The sequence below is a fragment of the Oncorhynchus masou genome, chromosome 12 (assembly GCF_036934945.1).
Source record: "Oncorhynchus masou masou isolate Uvic2021 chromosome 12, UVic_Omas_1.1, whole genome shotgun sequence".
NCBI classification, from domain to species: Eukaryota; Metazoa; Chordata; class Actinopteri; order Salmoniformes; family Salmonidae; genus Oncorhynchus; species Oncorhynchus masou.
Genome location: NC_088223.1, coordinates 1,836,348 through 1,854,434, shown reverse-complemented (window position 1 = coordinate 1,854,434; position 18,087 = coordinate 1,836,348). Strand labels below are relative to the sequence as shown.

Here is an 18,087-nt window from a genome sequence, read left to right as displayed (position 1 = left end):
ACCAGAGCCCTCTTCTCTATATAGTGCTCTACCTTGGACCAGAGCCCTATTCACTATATAGTGCTCTACCTTGGACCAGAGCCCTCTTCCCTATATAGTGCTCTACCTTGGACCAGAGCCCTATTCCCTATATAGTGCTCTACCTTGGACCAGAGCCCTCTTCCCTATATAGTGCTCTACCTTGGACCAGAGCCCTATTCCCTATATAGTGCTCTACCTTGGACCAGAGCCCTCTTCCCTATATAGTGCTCTACCTTGGACCAGAGCCCTCTTCCCTATATAATGCTCTACCTTGGACCAGAGCCCTCTTCCCTATATAGTGCTCTACCTTGGACCAGAGCCCTCTTCCCTATATAGTGCTCTACCTTGGACCAGAGCCCTCTTCCCTATATAGTGCTCTACCTTGGACCAGAGCCCTCTTCCCTGTATAGTGCTCTACCTTGGACCAGAGCCCTCTTCCCTATATAGTGCTCTACCTTGGACCAGAGCCCTCTTCCCTGTATAGTACACTACCTTGGACCAGAGCCCTCTTCCCTATATAGTGCTCTACCTTGGACCAGAGCCCTATTCCCTATATAGTGCTCTACCTTGGACCAGAGCCCTCTTCCCTATATAGTGCTCTACCTTGGACCAGAGCCCTCTTCCCTATATAGTGCTCTACCTTGGACCAGAGCCCTCTTCCCTATATAGTGCTCTACCTTGGACCAGAGCCCTCTTCCCTATATAGTGCTCTACCTTGGACCAGAGCCCTCTTCCCTATATAGTGCTCTACCTTGGACCAGAGCCCTCTTCCCTATATAGTGCTCTACCTTGGACCAGAGCCCTCTTCCCTGTATAGTGCTCTACGTCTTCACACCACATATAACATTCAGATGGGCCCCAATAATATCCAGTGACTCTTATAAGTAACTACGGACAATATAACAGTGTTACATACCTTCACCAGGCCCAAGTCAATCTCCAGAACATTAGCCAGCTGGAACAGAACCACCAGAGGAAGATGATCAAGATAAATGGGACTGATATCACTTTTAAAAAGTCAACAATAAAAGTAAATTATTAGCCTTGTTTGACCATCCTGCAAGCTCCTACTGTAAGAAACAGAATGTGATCTCAAGACCAGGATGGTCCAACGAGGCCACTATGAAATATTATTTCACCTACCTCTGACACATTAGTCTGCTCATCGATGGACACAAATATTTTGTACAAAAGAGTTTCAAAGTAGTCTCCCTGGACCCTGTTCATCACGAAGCCTTCCAGGGGGGGCACTGGGAGATAACACATCATATTAATGAATAGATAACATACTGTATAATACAGGTGAAGTCGGACGCTTACATACACCTTAGATAAATACATTTCAACTCAGTTCTTCACAATTCCTGACATTTAATCCTAGTAAAAATTCCCTGTCCCTGTCAGTTAGGATCACCACTTTATTTTAAGATTGTGAAATGTCAGAATAATAGTAGAGAGAATTTTTTATTTCAGATTTTATTTCTTTCATCACATTCCCAGGGGGTCAGAAGTTAACATACACTCAATTAGTATTTGGTAGCATTGCCTTTAAATTGTTTAACCTGGGTCAAATGTTTTGGGTACCCGTCCACAAGCTTCCCACAATCAGTTGGGTGAATTTTGCCCCATTCCTCCTGACAGAGCTGGTGTAAATGAGTCAGGTTTGTAGGCCTCCTTGCTCGCACACACTTTTCCAGTTCTGCCCACAAATTGTCTAAAGGTTTGAGGTCAAGGCATTATGGTGGCCACTCCAATACCTTGACTTTGTTGTCCTTAAGCTATTTTGCCACAACTTTGGAAGTATACTTGGGGTCATTGTCCATTTGGAAGACTCATTTGCGACCAAGCTTTAACTTCCTGACTGATGTCTTGAGATGTTGCTTCAATATATCCACATCATTTTCCTGCCTTATGATGCCATCTATTTTGTGATGTGCACCAGTCCCTCCTGCAGCAAAGCACCCCCACAACATGATGCTGCCAACCCCGTGCTTCACAGTTGGGATGGTGTTCTTCAGCTTGCAAGCCTCCCCTTTTTCCTCCAAACATAATGATGGTCATTATGGCCAAACAGTTCTATTTTTGTTTCATCAATCCAGAAGACATTTCTCTAAAAAGTATGATCTTTGTCCCCATGCAGTTTTGGAGCAGTGGCTTCTTCCTTGCTGAGCAGCCTTTCAGGTTATGTCAATAGGACACGTTTTACTGTGGATATAGATACTTTTGTACCTGTTTCCTCCAGCATCTTCACAAGTTCCCTTGCTGATGTTCTGGGATTGATTTGCACTTTTTGCACCAAAGTACGTTCATCTCTAGGAGACAGAACACATCTCCTTCCTGAGCGGTATGACGGCTGCATGGTCCCATGGTGTTTATACTTGCGTACTATTGTTCGTACAGATGAACGTGGTACCTTCAGGCATTTGGAAATTGCTCCCAAGGATGAACCAGACTTGTGGAGGTCTACAATTCTTTTCTGAGGTCTTGGCTGATTTCTTTAGATTTTCCCATGATGTCAAGCAAAGAGGCCCTGAGTTTGAAGGTAGGCCTTGAAATACATCCACAGGTACACCTCCAATTTACTCAAATGATGTCAATCAGACAATCAGAAGCTTCTAAAGCCATGACATAATTTTCTGGAATTTTCCAAGCTCTTTAAAGGCACAGTCAACTTAGTCTATGTAAACTTCTGACCCACTGGAATTTTGATACAGTGAAATAAAAGTGAAATCTGTCTGTAAACAATTGTTGGAAAAATGACTTGTGTCATGCACAAAGTAGATGTCCTAACTGACTTGCCAAAACTATAGTTTGTTAACAAGAAATGTGTGGAGTGGTTGAAAAACTAGTTTTAATGACTCCAACCTAAGTGTATGTAAACTTCCGACTTCAACTGTATGTTCTGGGGCCCCTTCACAGCCCTCAAACAGATATAGATGGTAATGTTGAGGGCCCTCTTCACAGCCCTCAGACAGTTATAGATGGTAATGTTGTGGGCTCACTTCACAGCCCTCAGACAGTTATATATGGTAATGTTGTGGGCTCACTTCACAGCCCTCAGGCAGATATAGATGGTAATGTTGTGGGGCCTCTTCACAGCCCTCAGGCAGATATAGATGGTAATGTTGAGGGCCCTCTTCACAGCCCTCAGACAGTTATATATGGTAATGTTGTGGGGCCAAATGTTTTCTCGCCTTTCCATCCAAATGGACTTGTACTAACACCATTATCTCACTCAGATCAAGGATCTGCTGCCAATACCCATGATCCCTGGCTGAATAAACAGTGTGAGACAAATAGGACACTAAGAGGTGTGTGTTAATGTTGTCACGATAGCAGCATTTTATTTTGATACCAGGTTTAGTATCATAATACTCAATAGCAGGTTTAGTATCATAATACTCAATAGCAGGTTTAGTATCATAATACTCAATAGCAGGTTTAGTATCATAATACCCAATACCAGGTTTAGTATCATAATACTCAATAGCAGGTTTAGTATCATAATACTCAATAGCAGGTTTAGTATCATAATACCCGATACCAGGTTTAGTATCATAATACTCAATACCAGGTTTAGTATCATAATACTCAATAGCAGGTTTAGTATCATAATACCCGATACGATCACGATATCACGGCAAGAAAAGAAGGCATATTAGTCAAAGTCAATCGTTGGGCATCTTGAATTCAAGATCATTACATTTGACATATTTTACGTCAACATTTTTCAAAGACAGCCATGTATGCATGGATGAATCAATTAGACCTTGTTTTTACCAATCTAATTACATAACATAATGGGAGTCATTTATATGAATGGTAAATCTCTATTGATAAACTAGGTAAATCAATATGTAGCCTAGGCCTATCCACAATATAGGTGTACGCATGTTCAATAGGAGTGTGTGCAGGCATTGAGTTATTGAGCTTGTTTTGGCGGATCGAATGGGGCTACAGATGACCAACAAATCTGTTTCTCTTCCATTGAAGACTTATTTCATTGTATTGATCAACAACATTTGCATAGAAGTAGCTTCTTTTATTAAAAAATGTGCGCTGTCTCGTTAACCAGTAATGACGTCATTCACAAGGCAAGAGGATAGCGGCCCGGAGTCCGTTCGTTGAGGCAAAATATCATCTTTGGGAGAGATGTGAGACACCGATTAAGTGAATAAAATTTTGGATGCATATTATCACAAACTAAGTACCAAAGGGTAGTGAATTGATGTTCGCTATCTGTCAGCGAGAAAGGAAAGTTGGCCTACAAAGCTGGAAGCTACCGGTATCTTCTTCCATTACTCTACCTTGTATGGACATTGTTTTGCGAACTGTAATTAAGTTTCAACATTTCTACATGCCGTGTCGCATTATTGAAGTGTGTTAACTAGTGTGCAGGCTAGCAGTGAGTTAGTGGAGCTAACATGATGTAGCCCAGCCTCCCAGGCTAGCAGTGAGTTAGTGGAGCTAACATGATGTAGCCCAGCCTCCCAGGCTAGCAGTGAGTTAGTGGAGCTAACATGATGTAGCCCAGCCTCCCAGGCTAGCAGTGAGTTAGTGGAGCTAACATGATGCAGCCCAGACTCCCAGTGCAGGCTAGCAGTGAGTTAGTGGAGCTAACATGATGCAGCCCAGCCTCCCAGGCTAGCAGTGAGTTAGTGGAGCTAACATGATGCAGCCCAGACTCCCAGTGCAGGCTAGCAGTGAGTTAGTGGAGCTAACATGATGCAGCCCAGACTCCCAGGCTAGCAGTGAGTTAGTGGAGCTAACATGATGTAGCCCAGCCTCCCAGGCTAGCAGTGAGTTAGTGGAGCTAACATGATGCAGCCCAGACTCCCAGTGCAGGCTAGCAGTGAGTTAGTGGAGCTAACATGATATAGCCCAGACTCCCAGTACAGGCTAGCAGTGAGTTAGTGGAGCTAACATGATGCAGCCCAGACTTCCAGTACAGGCTAGCAGTGAGTTAGTGGAGCTAACATGATGCAGCCAGGACTCCCAGGCTAGCAGTGAGTTAGTGGAGCTAACATGATGCAGCCCAGACTCTCAGTACAGGCTAGCAGTGAGTTAGTGGAGCTAACATGATGTAGCCCAGACTCCCAGGCTAGCAGTGAGTTAGTGGAGCTAACATGATGCAGCCCAGACTCCCAGTGCAGGCTAGCAGTGAGTTGCCGGGAGCTCCCTGCATGCAAGGATAAGGACTACCAGTGAGTTATGGGAGCAGGCAGGGAGCTCTATAATAAGGACAGGCAGTGAGTTATGGGAGCAGGCAGGGAGCTCTATAATAAGGGCTAGCAGTGAGTTATGGGAGCCGGCAGGGAGCTCTATAATAAGGACAGGCAGTGAGTTATGGGAGCAGGCAGGGAGCTCTATAATAAGGGCTAGCAGTGAGTTATGGGAGCAGGCAGGGAGCTCTATAATAAGGACAGGCAGTGAGTTATGGGAGCCGGCAGGGAGCTCTATAATAAGGACAGGCAGTGAGTTATGGGAGCAGGCAGGGAGCTCTATAATAAGGACAGGCAGTGAGTTATGGGAGCCGGCAGGGAGCTCTATAATAAGGACAGGCAGTGAGTTATGGGAGCAGGCAGGGAGCTCTATAATAAGGGCTAGCAGTGAGTTATGGGAGCCGGCAGGGAGCTCTATAATAAGGGCTAGCAGTGAGTTATGGGAGCCGGCAGGGAGCTCTATAATAAGGGCTAGCAGTGAGTTATGGGAGCCGGCAGGGAGCTCTATAATAAGGACAGGCAGTGAGTTATGGGAGCCGGCAGGGAGCTCTATAATAAGGACAGGCAGTGAGTTATGGGAGCCGGCAGGGAGCTCTATAATAAGGACAGGCAGTGAGTTATGGGAGCAGGCAGGGAGCTCTATAATAAGGGCTAGCAGTGAGTTATGGGAGCCGACAGGGAGCTCTATAATAAGGACAGGCAGTGAGTTATGGGAGCAGGCAGGGAGCTCTATAATAAGGGCTAGCAGTGAGTTATGGGAGCCGGCAGGGAGCTCTATAATAAGGACAGGCAGTGAGTTATGGGAGCCGGCAGGGAGCTCTATAATAAGGGCTAGCAGTGAGTTATGGGAGCAGGCAGGGAGCTCTATAATAAGGGCTAGCAGTGAGTTATGGGAGCCGGCAGGGAGCTCTATAATAAGGACAGGCAGTGAGTTATGGGAGCCGGCAGGGAGCTCTATAATAAGGACAGGCAGTGAGTTATGGGAGCCGGCAGGGAGCTCTATAATAAGGACAGGCAGTGAGTTATGGGAGCCGGCAGGGAGCTCTATAATAAGGACAGGCAGTGAGTTATGGGAGCAGGCAGGGAGCTCTATAATAAGGGCTAGCAGTGAGTTATGGGAGCCGACAGGGAGCTCTATAATAAGGACAGGCAGTGAGTTATGGGAGCAGGCAGGGAGCTCTATAATAAGGGCTAGCAGTGAGTTATGGGAGCCGGCAGGGAGCTCTATAATAAGGACAGGCAGTGAGTTATGGGAGCCGGCAGGGAGCTCTATAATAAGGGCTAGCAGTGAGTTATGGGAGCAGGCAGGGAGCTCTATAATAAGGGCTAGCAGTGAGTTATGGGAGCCGGCAGGGAGCTCTATAATAAGGACAGGCAGTGAGTTATGGGAGCCGGCAGGGAGCTCTATAATAAGGACAGGCAGTGAGTTATGGGAGCCGGCAGGGAGCTCTATAATAAGGGCTAGCAGTGAGTTATGGGAGCAGGCAGGGAGCTCTATAATAAGGACAGGCAGTGAGTTATGGGAGCCGGCAGGGAGCTCTATAATAAGGACAGGCAGTGAGTTATGGGAGCAGGCAGGGAGCTCTATAATAAGGACAGGCAGTGAGTTATGGGAGCCGGCAGGGAGCTCTATAATAAGGACAGGCAGTGAGTTATGGGAGCAGGCAGGGAGCTCTATAATAAGGGCTAGCAGTGAGTTATGGGAGCCGGCAGGGAGCTCTATAATAAGGGCTAGCAGTGAGTTATGGGAGCCGGCAGGGAGCTCTATAATAAGGGCTAGCAGTGAGTTATGGGAGCCGGCAGGGAGCTCTATAATAAGGACAGGCAGTGAGTTATGGGAGCCGGCAGGGAGCTCTATAATAAGGACAGGCAGTGAGTTATGGGAGCCGGCAGGGAGCTCTATAATAAGGACAGGCAGTGAGTTATGGGAGCAGGCAGGGAGCTCTATAATAAGGGCTAGCAGTGAGTTATGGGAGCCGACAGGGAGCTCTATAATAAGGACAGGCAGTGAGTTATGGGAGCAGGCAGGGAGCTCTATAATAAGGGCTAGCAGTGAGTTATGGGAGCCGACAGGGAGCTCTATAATAAGAGGTCAGCTGTGCTGATAGACAGGCTTGATCCGTGAGACCCATTTGACAGAAGTACCGAAAGTACCACAAATTCTAGCATCAAACCTTTCACCATGTTCTAATATGGAAAAGGTCTGGAAGTTTGGGTGTACCGTGCAACACTTGGCAACCGCTCTGTTAGTGGTTACCTGAAATACAGCTGGCATCTGAGATGGGTACGTCTAGATAGATGTATCCCCTGTTGTACAGACCTGAAGAAGAAGAACGTGGCGCAGATAGCACATGTTACTATAGCAACAAGATCAAAGAGCAACATCAATATATTACCATGTATGAAAACAGCATTCAATTAGTATTAGGACTAAGGTAAGCACATAGTGATTTTATTGATCTAAAGATGTCATTAGACATACATATGTTATGGCAGAGCATCATATGTGCCCTACATTTTCCCCAGTCTACAATAAACAGAGAACAGCACATACAGTACATGCCCCTACATTTTCCCCAGTCCCCCATCGGCTCCAGTCTCCCATCTTCCCCAGACTCCAGTCGGCCCCCAGTCTCCCGTCGGCCCCCAGTCTCCCGTCGGCCCCCAGTCTCCCGTCGGCCCCCAGTCTCCCGTCGGCCCCCAGTCTCCCGTCGGCCCCCAGTCTCCCGTCGGCCCCCAGTCTCCCATCTTCCCCAGACTCCAGTCGGCCCCCAGTCTCCCGTCGGCCCCCAGTCTCCCATCTTCCCCAGTCTCCCATCGGCTCCAGTCTCCCATCGGCCCCCAGTCTCCCATCTTCCCCAGTCTCCCATCGGCCCCCAGTCTCCCATCTTCCCCAGTCTCCCATCTTCCCCAGTCTCCCATCATCCCCAGTCTCCCATCTTCCCCAGTCTCCCATCTTCCCCCAGTCTCCCATCGGCCCCCAGTCTCCCATCTTCCCCAGTCTCCCCCCCCCAGTCTCCCATCTTCCCCAGTCTCCCATCTTCCCCAGTCTCCCATCTTCCCCAGTCTCCCATCTTCCCCAGTCTCCCATCTTCCCCAGTCTCCCATCTTCCCCAGTCTCCCATCTTCCCCCAGTCTCCCATCTTCCCCCAGTCTCCCATCTTCCCCAGTCTCCCATCTTCCCCCAGTCTCCCATCTTCCCCAGTCTCCCATCTTCCCCAGTCTCCCATCTTCCCCAGTCTCCCATCTTCCCCAGTCTCCCCCCCCCAGTCTCCCATCTTCCCCCAGTCCCCCCCCCCCAGTCTCCCATCTTCCCCAGTCTCCCATCTTCCCCAGTCTCCCATCTTCCCCAGTCTCCCATCGGCCCCAGTCTCCCATCTTCCCCAGTCTCCCATCTTCCCCAGTCTCCCATCTTCCCCAGTCTCCCCCCAGTCTCCCATCTTCCCCCAGTCTCCCATCTTCCCCAGTCTCCCATCTTCCCCAGTCTCCCCCCCCCAGTCTCCCATCTTCCCCCAGTCTCCCATCTTCCCCAGTCTCCCATCTTCCCCAGTCTCCCATCTTCCCCAGTCTCCCATCTTCCCCAGTCTCCCATCTTCCCCCAGTCTCCCCCCCCAGTCTCCCATCGGCCCCCAGTCTCCCATCTTCCCCAGTCTCCCGTCGGCCCCCAGTCTCCCATCGCCCCCCCAGTCTCCCGTCGGCCCCCAGTCTCCCGTCGGCCCCCAGTCTCCCCCCCCAGTCTCCCATCTTCCCCAGTCTCCCATCTTCCCCAGTCTCCCATCTTCCCCAGTCTCCCATCTTCCCCAGTCTCCCATCTTCCCCAGTCTCCCATCTTCCCCAGTCTCCCATCTTCCCCAGTCTCCCGTCGGCCCCCAGTCTCCCATCGCCCCCCCAGTCTCCCGTCGGCCCCCAGTCTCCCGTCGGCCCCCAGTCTCCCCCCCAGTCTCCCATCTTCCCCAGTCTCCCATCTTCCCCCAGTCTCCCCCCCAGTCTCCCATCTTCCCCAGTCTCCCATCTTCCCCAGTATCCCATCTTCCCCAGTCTCCCATCTTCCCCAGTCTCCCATCTTCCCCAGTCTCCCATCTTCCCCAGTCTCCCGTCGGCCCCCAGTCTCCCCCCCCCAGTCTCCCATCTTCCCCAGTCTCCCATCTTCCCCCAGTCTCCCCCCAGTCTCCCATCTTCCCCCAGTCTCCCATCTTCCCCAGTCTCCCATCTTCCCCAGTCTCCCATCTTCCCCAGTCTCCCATCTTCCCCAGTCTCCCATCTTCCCCCAGTCTCCCATCTTCCCCAGTCTCCCATCTTCCCCAGTCTCCCATCTTCCCCAGTCTCCCATCGGCCCCCAGTCTCCCATCGGCCCCCAGTCTCCCATCTTCCCCCAGTCTCCCATCTTCCCCCAGTCTCCCATCGGCCCCCAGTCTCCCATCTTCCCCAGTCTCCCATCTTCCCCAGTCTCCCATCTTCCCCAGTCTCCCATCGGCCCCCAGTCTCCCATCGGCCCCCAGTCTCCCCCCCCAGTCTCCCGTCGGCCCCCGAGTCTCCCATCGGCCCCCAGTCTCCCATCTTCCCCAGTCTCCCATCTTCCCCAGTCTCCCATCGGCCCCCAGTCTCCCATCGGCCCCCAGTCTCCCATCGGCCCCCAGTCTCCCCCCCCCAGTCTCCCGTCGGCCCCCGAGTCTCCAATCCTATCTGTTATTCTCTTATCATAGCCACAATGGACCATAATGATAGGAGAGGCATGTCATCAAACTAAAATGTTTTCCAATAACGCCAAAGACACCCTGATGGCTAACGATTACCATCCACCCACAACACTGTCATTTTGCAGCCTGGTGGGATGAACACACACGACGCAGAGAATAGATACCACTCACTCAGCACCACATTGTACTCCATTGATCCGGCCAGCTGGGGTCCTGAATCAATCATCTTATCAATTGCCTTCCTCTCTGCCACCGAGCAGATCTGAAATCAGACAGGACAGGGGGAGGACAGACAGACATTAGGGGGAGAGGAGAGGAAGAGAGGAGAAGAGCAGGGACACAGGCAGACATTAGGAGGAGAGGAGAATGTGCCAATCAGCTGTGCCCACACCTACTGTGAATTTACCAGGTTTTTAGCTAGAGAGGTAACATGACTGGACAAAATTGTTTGTTATCAGACCAATATTTACCACCCAGAAGTTTAAAACAGCTGTGACATGGTTGGTGTAATTACATAAAATGCCTGCGAATACCTATAGAAAGAAAAAAATATAATATATATTGTTCTAAACCATTTAGGTTAGAGACCTCTGATAATATATATTGTTGTAAACCATTTAGGTTAGAGACAAGACCTCTGGTAATATATATTGTTTTAAACCATTTAGGTTAGAGACCCCTGGTAATATATATTGTTGTAAACCATTTAGGTTAGAGACAAGACCTCTGGTAATATACACTAAATAAAGGGAACACTTAAACAACATAATGTAACTCCAAGTCAATCACACTTCTGTGAAATCAAACTGTCCACTTAGGAAGCAACACTGATTGACAATAAATTTCACATGCTGTTGTGCAAATGGAATAGACAACAGGTGGAAATTATAGGCAAATAGCAAGACACCCCCAATAAAGGAGTGGTTCTGGAGGTGGTGACCACAGACCACTTCTCAGTTCCTATGGTTCCTGGCTGATGTTTTGGTCACTTTTGAATGCTGGCGGTGCTTTCACTCTAGTGGTAGCATGAGACGGAGTCTACAACCCACACAAGTGGCTCATCCTCTACCACTATCAGGAAGCTCTACAGAGACTCACCCTGACGTCATCCTCTACCACTATCAGGAAGCCCTACAGAGACTCACCCTGACGTCATCCTCTACCACTATCAGGAAGCTCTACAGAGACTCACCCTGACGTCATCCTCTACCACTATCAGGAAGCTCTACAGAGACTCACCCTGACGTCATCCTCTACCACTATCAGGAAGCTCTACAGAGACTCACCCTGACGTCATCCTCTACCACTATCAGGAAGCTCTACAGAGACTCACCCTGACGTCATCCTCTACCACTATCAGGAAGCTCTACAGAGACTCACCCTGACGTCATCCTCTACCACTATCAGGAAGCTCTATAGACTCACCCTGACGTCATCCTCTACCACTATCAGGAAGCTCTACAGAGACTCACCCTGACGTCATCCTCTACCACTATCAGGAAGCTCTATAGACTCACCCTGACGTCATCCTCTACCACTATCAGGAAGCTCTACAGAGACTCACCCTGACGTCATCCTCTACCACTATCAGGAAGCTCTACAGAGACTCACCCTGACGTCATCCTCTACCACTATCAGGAAGCTCTATAGACTCACCCTGACGTCATCCTCTACCACTATCAGGAAGCTCTACAGAGACTCACCCTGACGTCATCCTCTACCACTATCAGGAAGCTCTACAGAGACTCACCCTGACGTCATCCTCTACCACTATCAGGAAGCTCTACAGAGACTCACCCTGACGTCATCCTCTACCACTATCAGGAAGCTCTACAGAGACTCACCCTGACGTCATCCTCTACCACTATCAGGAAGCTCTACAGAGACTCACCCTGACGTCATCCTCTACCACTATCAGGAAGCTCTACAGAGACTCACCCTGACGTCATCCTCTACCACTATCAGGAAGCTCTACAGAGACTCACCCTGACGTCATCCTCTACCACTATCATGAAGCTCTACAGAGACTCACCCTGACGTCATCCTCTACCACTATCAGGAAGCTCTACAGAGACTCACCCTGACGTCATCCTCTACCACTATCAGGAAGCTCTACAGAGACTCACCCTGACGTCATCCTCTACCACTATCAGGAAGCTCTACTGAGACTCACCCTGACGTCATCCTCTACCACTATCAGGAAGCTCTATAGACTCACCCTGACGTCATCCTCTACCACTATCAGGAAGCTCTATAGACTCACCCTGACGTCATCCTCTACCACTATCAGGAAGCTCTACAGAGACTCACCCTGATGTCATCCTCTACCACTATCAGGAAGCTCTACAGAGACTCACCCTGACGTCATCCTCTACCACTATCAGGAAGCTCTACAGAGACTCACCCTGACGTCATCCTCTACCACTATCAGGAAGCTCTACAGAGACTCACCCTGACGTCATCCTCTACCACTATCAGGAAGCTCTACAGAGACTCACCCTGACGTCATCCTCTACCACTATCAGGAAGCTCTACAGAGACTCACCCTGACGTCATCCTCTACCACTATCAGGAAGCTCTACAGAGACTCACCCTGACGTCATCCTCTACCACTATCAGGAAGCTCTACAGAGACTCACCCTGACGTCATCCTCTACCACTATCAGGAAGCTCTACAGAGACTCACCCTGACGTCATCCTCTACCACTATCAGGAAGCTCTACAGAGACTCACCCTGACGTCATCCTCTACCACTATCAGGAAGCTCTACAGAGACTCACCCTGACGTCATCCTCTACCACTATCAGGAAGCTCTACTGAGACTCACCCTGACGTCATCCTCTACCACTATCAGGAAGCTCTACAGAGACTCACCCTGACGTCATCCTCTACCACTATCAGGAAGCTCTACTGAGACTCACCCTGACGTCATCCTCTACCACTATCAGGAAGCTCTATAGACTCACCCTGACGTCATCCTCTACCACTATCAGGAAGCTCTACAGAGACTCACCCTGACGTCATCCTCTACCACTATCAGGAAGCTCTACAGAGACTCACCCTGACGTCATCCTCTACCACTATCAGGAAGCTCTACAGAGACTCACCCTGACGTCATCCTCTACCACTATCAGGAAGCTCTACTGAGACTCACCCTGACGTCATCCTCTACCACTATCAGGAAGCTCTACAGAGACTCACCCTGACGTCATCCTCTACCACTATCAGGAAGCTCTACAGAGACTCACCCTGACGTCATCCTCTACCACTATCAGGAAGCTCTACAGAGACTCACCCTGACGTCATCCTCTACCACTATCATGAAGCTCTACAGAGACTCACCCTGACGTCATCCTCTACCACTATCAGGAAGCTCTACAGACTCACCCTGACGTCATCCTCTACCACTATCAGGAAGCTCTACAGAGACTCACCCTGACGTCATCCTCCACCACTATCAGGAAGCTCTAGAGACTCACCCTGACGTCATCCTCTACCACTATCAGGAAGCTCTACAGAGACTCACCCTGACGTCATCCTCTACCACTATCAGGAAGCTCTACAGAGACTCACCCTGACGTCATCCTCTACCACTATCATGAAGCTCTACAGAGACTCACCCTGACGTCATCCTCTACCACTATCAGGAAGCTCTACAGAGACTCACCCTGACGTCATCCTCTACCACTATCAGGAAGCTCTACAGAGACTCACCCTGACGTCATCCTCTACCACTATCAGGAAGCTCTACAGAGACTCACCCTGACGTCATCCTCTACCACTATCAGGAAGCTCTACAGAGACTCACCCTGACGTCATCCTCTACCACTATCAGGAAGCTCTACAGAGACTCACCCTGACGTCATCCTCTACCACTATCAGGAAGCTCTACAGAGACTCACCCTGACGTCATCCTCTACCACTATCAGGAAGCTCTACAGAGACTCACCCTGACGTCATCCTCTACCACTATCAGGAAGCTCTATAGACTCACCCTGACGTCATCCTCTACCACTATCAGGAAGCTCTACAGAGACTCACCCTGACGTCATCCTCTACCACTATCAGGAAGCTCTACTGAGACTCACCCTGACGTCATCCTCTACCACTATCAGGAAGCTCTACAGAGACTCACCCTGACGTCATCCTCTACCACTATCAGGAAGCTCTACAGAGACTCACCCTGACGTCATCCTCTACCACTATCAGGAAGCTCTATAGACTCACCCTGACGTCATCCTCTACCACTATCAGGAAGCTCTACAGAGACTCACCCTGACGTCATCCTCTACCACTATCAGGAAGCTCTACAGAGACTCACCCTGACGTCATCCTCTACCACTATCAGGAAGCTCTACAGAGACTCACCCTGACGTCATCCTCTACCACTATCAGGAAGCTCTACAGAGACTCACCCTGACGTCATCCTCTACCACTATCAGGAAGCTCTACAGAGACTCACCCTGACGTCATCCTCTACCACTATCAGGAAGCTCTACAGAGACTCACCCTGACGTCATCCTCTACCACTATCAGGAAGCTCTACAGAGACTCACCCTGACGTCATCCTCTACCACTATCAGGAAGCTCTACAGAGACTCACCCTGACGTCATCCTCTACCACTATCAGGAAGCTCTACAGAGACTCACCCTGACGTCATCCTCTACCACTATCAGGAAGCTCTACAGAGACTCACCCTGACGTCATCCTCTACCACTATCAGGAAGCTCTACAGAGACTCACCCTGACGTCATCCTCTACCACTATCAGGAAGCTCTACTGAGACTCACCCTGACGTCATCCTCTACCACTATCAGGAAGCTCTATAGACTCACCCTGACGTCATCCTCTACCACTATCAGGAAGCTCTACAGAGACTCACCCTGACGTCATCCTCTACCACTATCAGGAAGCTCTACAGAGACTCACCCTGATGTCATCCTCTACCACTATCAGGAAGCTCTACAGAGACTCACCCTGACGTCATCCTCTACCACTATCAGGAAGCTCTACTGAGACTCACCCTGACGTCATCCTCTACCACTATCAGGAAGCTCTACAGAGACTCACCCTGACGTCATCCTCTACCACTATCAGGAAGCTCTACAGAGACTCACCCTGACGTCATCCTCTACCACTATCAGGAAGCTCTACAGAGACTCACCCTGACGTCATCCTCTACCACTATCATGAAGCTCTACAGAGACTCACCCTGACGTCATCCTCTACCACTATCAGGAAGCTCTACAGACTCACCCTGACGTCATCCTCTACCACTATCAGGAAGCTCTACAGAGACTCACCCTGACGTCATCCTCCACCACTATCAGGAAGCTCTAGAGACTCACCCTGACGTCATCCTCTACCACTATCAGGAAGCTCTACAGAGACTCACCCTGACGTCATCCTCTACCACTATCAGGAAGCTCTAGAGACTCACCCTGACGTCATCCTCTACCACTATCAGGAAGCTCTACAGAGACTCACCCTGACGTCATCCTCTACCACTATCAGGAAGCTCTACAGAGACTCACCCTGACGTTATCCTCTACCACTATCAGGAAGCTCTACAGAGACTCACCCTGACGTCATCCTCTACCACTATCAGGAAGCTCTACAGAGACTCACCCTGACGTCATCCTCTACCACTATCAGGAAGCTCTACAGAGACTCACCCTGACGTCATCCTCTACCACTATCATGAAGCTCTACAGAGACTCACCCTGACGTCATCCTCTACCACTATCAGGAAGCTCTACAGAGACTCACCCTGACGTCATCCTCTACCACTATCAGGAAGCTCTACAGAGACTCACCCTGACGTCATCCTCTACCACTATCAGGAAGCTCTACAGAGACTCACCCTGACGTCATCCTCTACCACTATCAGGAAGCTCTACAGAGACTCACCCTGACGTCATCCTCTACCACTATCAGGAAGCCCTACAGAGACTCACCCTGACGTCATCCTCTACCACTATCAGGAAGCCCTACAGAGACTCACCCTGACGTCATCCTCTACCATTATCAGGAAGCTCTACAGAGACTCACCCTGACGTCATCCTCTACCACTATCAGGAAGCTCTACAGAGACTCACCCTGACGTCATCCTCTACCACTATCAGGAAGCTCTACAGAGACTCACCCTGACGTCATCCTCTACCACTATCAGGAAGCTCTACAGAGACTCACCCTGACGTCATCCTCTACCACTATCAGGAAGCTCTACAGAGACTCACCCTGACGTCATCCTCTACCACTATCAGGAAGCCCTACAGAGACTCACCCTGACGTCATCCTCTACCACTATCAGGAAGCTCTACAGAGACTCACCCTGACGTCATGCTCTACCACTATCAGGAAGCCCTACAGAGACTCACCCTGACGTCATCCTCTACCACTATCAGGAAGCTCTACAGAGACTCACCCTGACGTCATCCTCTACCACTATCAGGAAGCTCTACAGAGACTCACCCTGACGTCATCCTCTACCACTATCAGGAAGCTCTATAGACTCACCCTGACGTCATCCTCTACCACTATCAGGAAGCTCTACAGAGACTCACCCTGACGTCATCCTCTACCACTATCAGGAAGCTCTACAGAGACTCACCCTGACGTCATCCTCTACCACTATCAGGAAGCTCTACAGAGACTCACCCTGACGTCATCCTCTACCACTATCAGGAAGCTCTACAGAGACTCACCCTGACGTCATCCTCTACCACTATCAGGAAGCTCTACAGAGACTCACCCTGACGTCATCCTCTACCACTATCAGGAAGCTCTATAGACTCACCCTGACGTCATCCTCTACCACTATCAGGAAGCTCTATAGACTCACCCTGACGTCATCCTCTACCACTATCAGGAAGCTCTACAGAGACTCACCCTGACGTCATCCTCTACCACTATCAGGAAGCTCTACAGAGACTCACCCTGACGTCATCCTCTACCACTATCAGGAAGCTCTACAGAGACTCACCCTGACGTCATCCGCTACCACTATCAGGAAGCTCTAGAGACTCACCCTGATGTCATCCTCTACCACTATCAGGAAGCCCTACAGAGACTCACCCTGATGTCATCCTCTACCACTATCAGGAAGCTCTACAGAGACTCACCCTGACGTCATCCTCTACCACTATCAGGAAGCTCTATAGACTCACCCTGACGTCATCCTCTACCACTATCAGGAAGCTCTACAGAGACTCACCCTGACGTCATCCTCTACCACTATCAGGAAGCTCTACAGAGACTCACCCTGACGTCATCCTCTACCACTATCAGGAAGCTCTACAGAGACTCACCCTGACGTCATCCTCTACCACTATCAGGAAGCTCTACAGAGACTCACCCTGACGTCATCCTCTACCACTATCAGGAAGCTCTACAGAGACTCACCCTGACGTCATCCTCTACCACTATCAGGAAGCTCTACAGAGACTCACCCTGACGTCATCCTCTACCACTATCAGGAAGCTCTACAGAGACTCACCCTGACGTCATCCTCTACCACTATCAGGAAGCTCTACAGAGACTCACCCTGACGTCATCCTCTACCACTATCAGGAAGCTCTATAGACTCACCCTGACGTCATCCTCTACCACTATCAGGAAGCTCTACAGAGACTCACCCTGACGTCATCCTCTACCACTATCAGGAAGCTCTACAGAGACTCACCCTGACGTCATCCTCTACCACTATCAGGAAGCTCTATAGACTCACCCTGACGTCATCCTCTACCACTATCAGGAAGCTCTACAGAGACTCACCCTGACGTCATCCTCTACCACTATCAGGAAGCTCTACAGAGACTCACCCTGACGTCATCCTCTACCACTATCAGGAAGCTCTACAGAGACTCACCCTGACGTCATCCTCTACCACTATCAGGAAGCTCTACAGAGACTCACCCTGACGTCATCCTCTACCACTATCAGGAAGCTCTAAAGAGACTCACCCTGAAATCATCCTCTACCACTATCAGGAAGCTCTACAGAGACTCACCCTGACGTCATCCTCTACCACTATCAGGAAGCTCTACAGAGACTCACCCTGACGTCATCCTCTACCACTATCAGGAAGCTCTACAGAGACTCACCCTGACGTCATCCTCTACCACTATCAGGAAGCTCTACTGAG

At 49.8% G+C, this 18,087-nt stretch overlaps 1 protein-coding gene across 2 annotated transcripts in view; it reads right to left on the bottom strand.

Moving 5' to 3' along the window:
• The window catches only part of fam91a1 (family with sequence similarity 91 member A1), a 132,119-nt gene that overhangs the window by 83,301 nt on the left and 30,731 nt on the right, over positions 1-18,087 (bottom strand). For both annotated transcript variants that reach the window (XM_064979458.1, XM_064979459.1), the window contains 4 exons: positions 10,112-10,202; positions 7,501-7,563; positions 1,165-1,271; positions 938-976 (listed from right to left, as the gene is read on the bottom strand). In XM_064979458.1, coding sequence (XP_064835530.1) covers positions 938-976; positions 1,165-1,271; positions 7,501-7,563; positions 10,112-10,202 — 300 coding nt within the window. The remainder of the gene's footprint in view (positions 1-937; positions 977-1,164; positions 1,272-7,500; positions 7,564-10,111; positions 10,203-18,087) is intronic.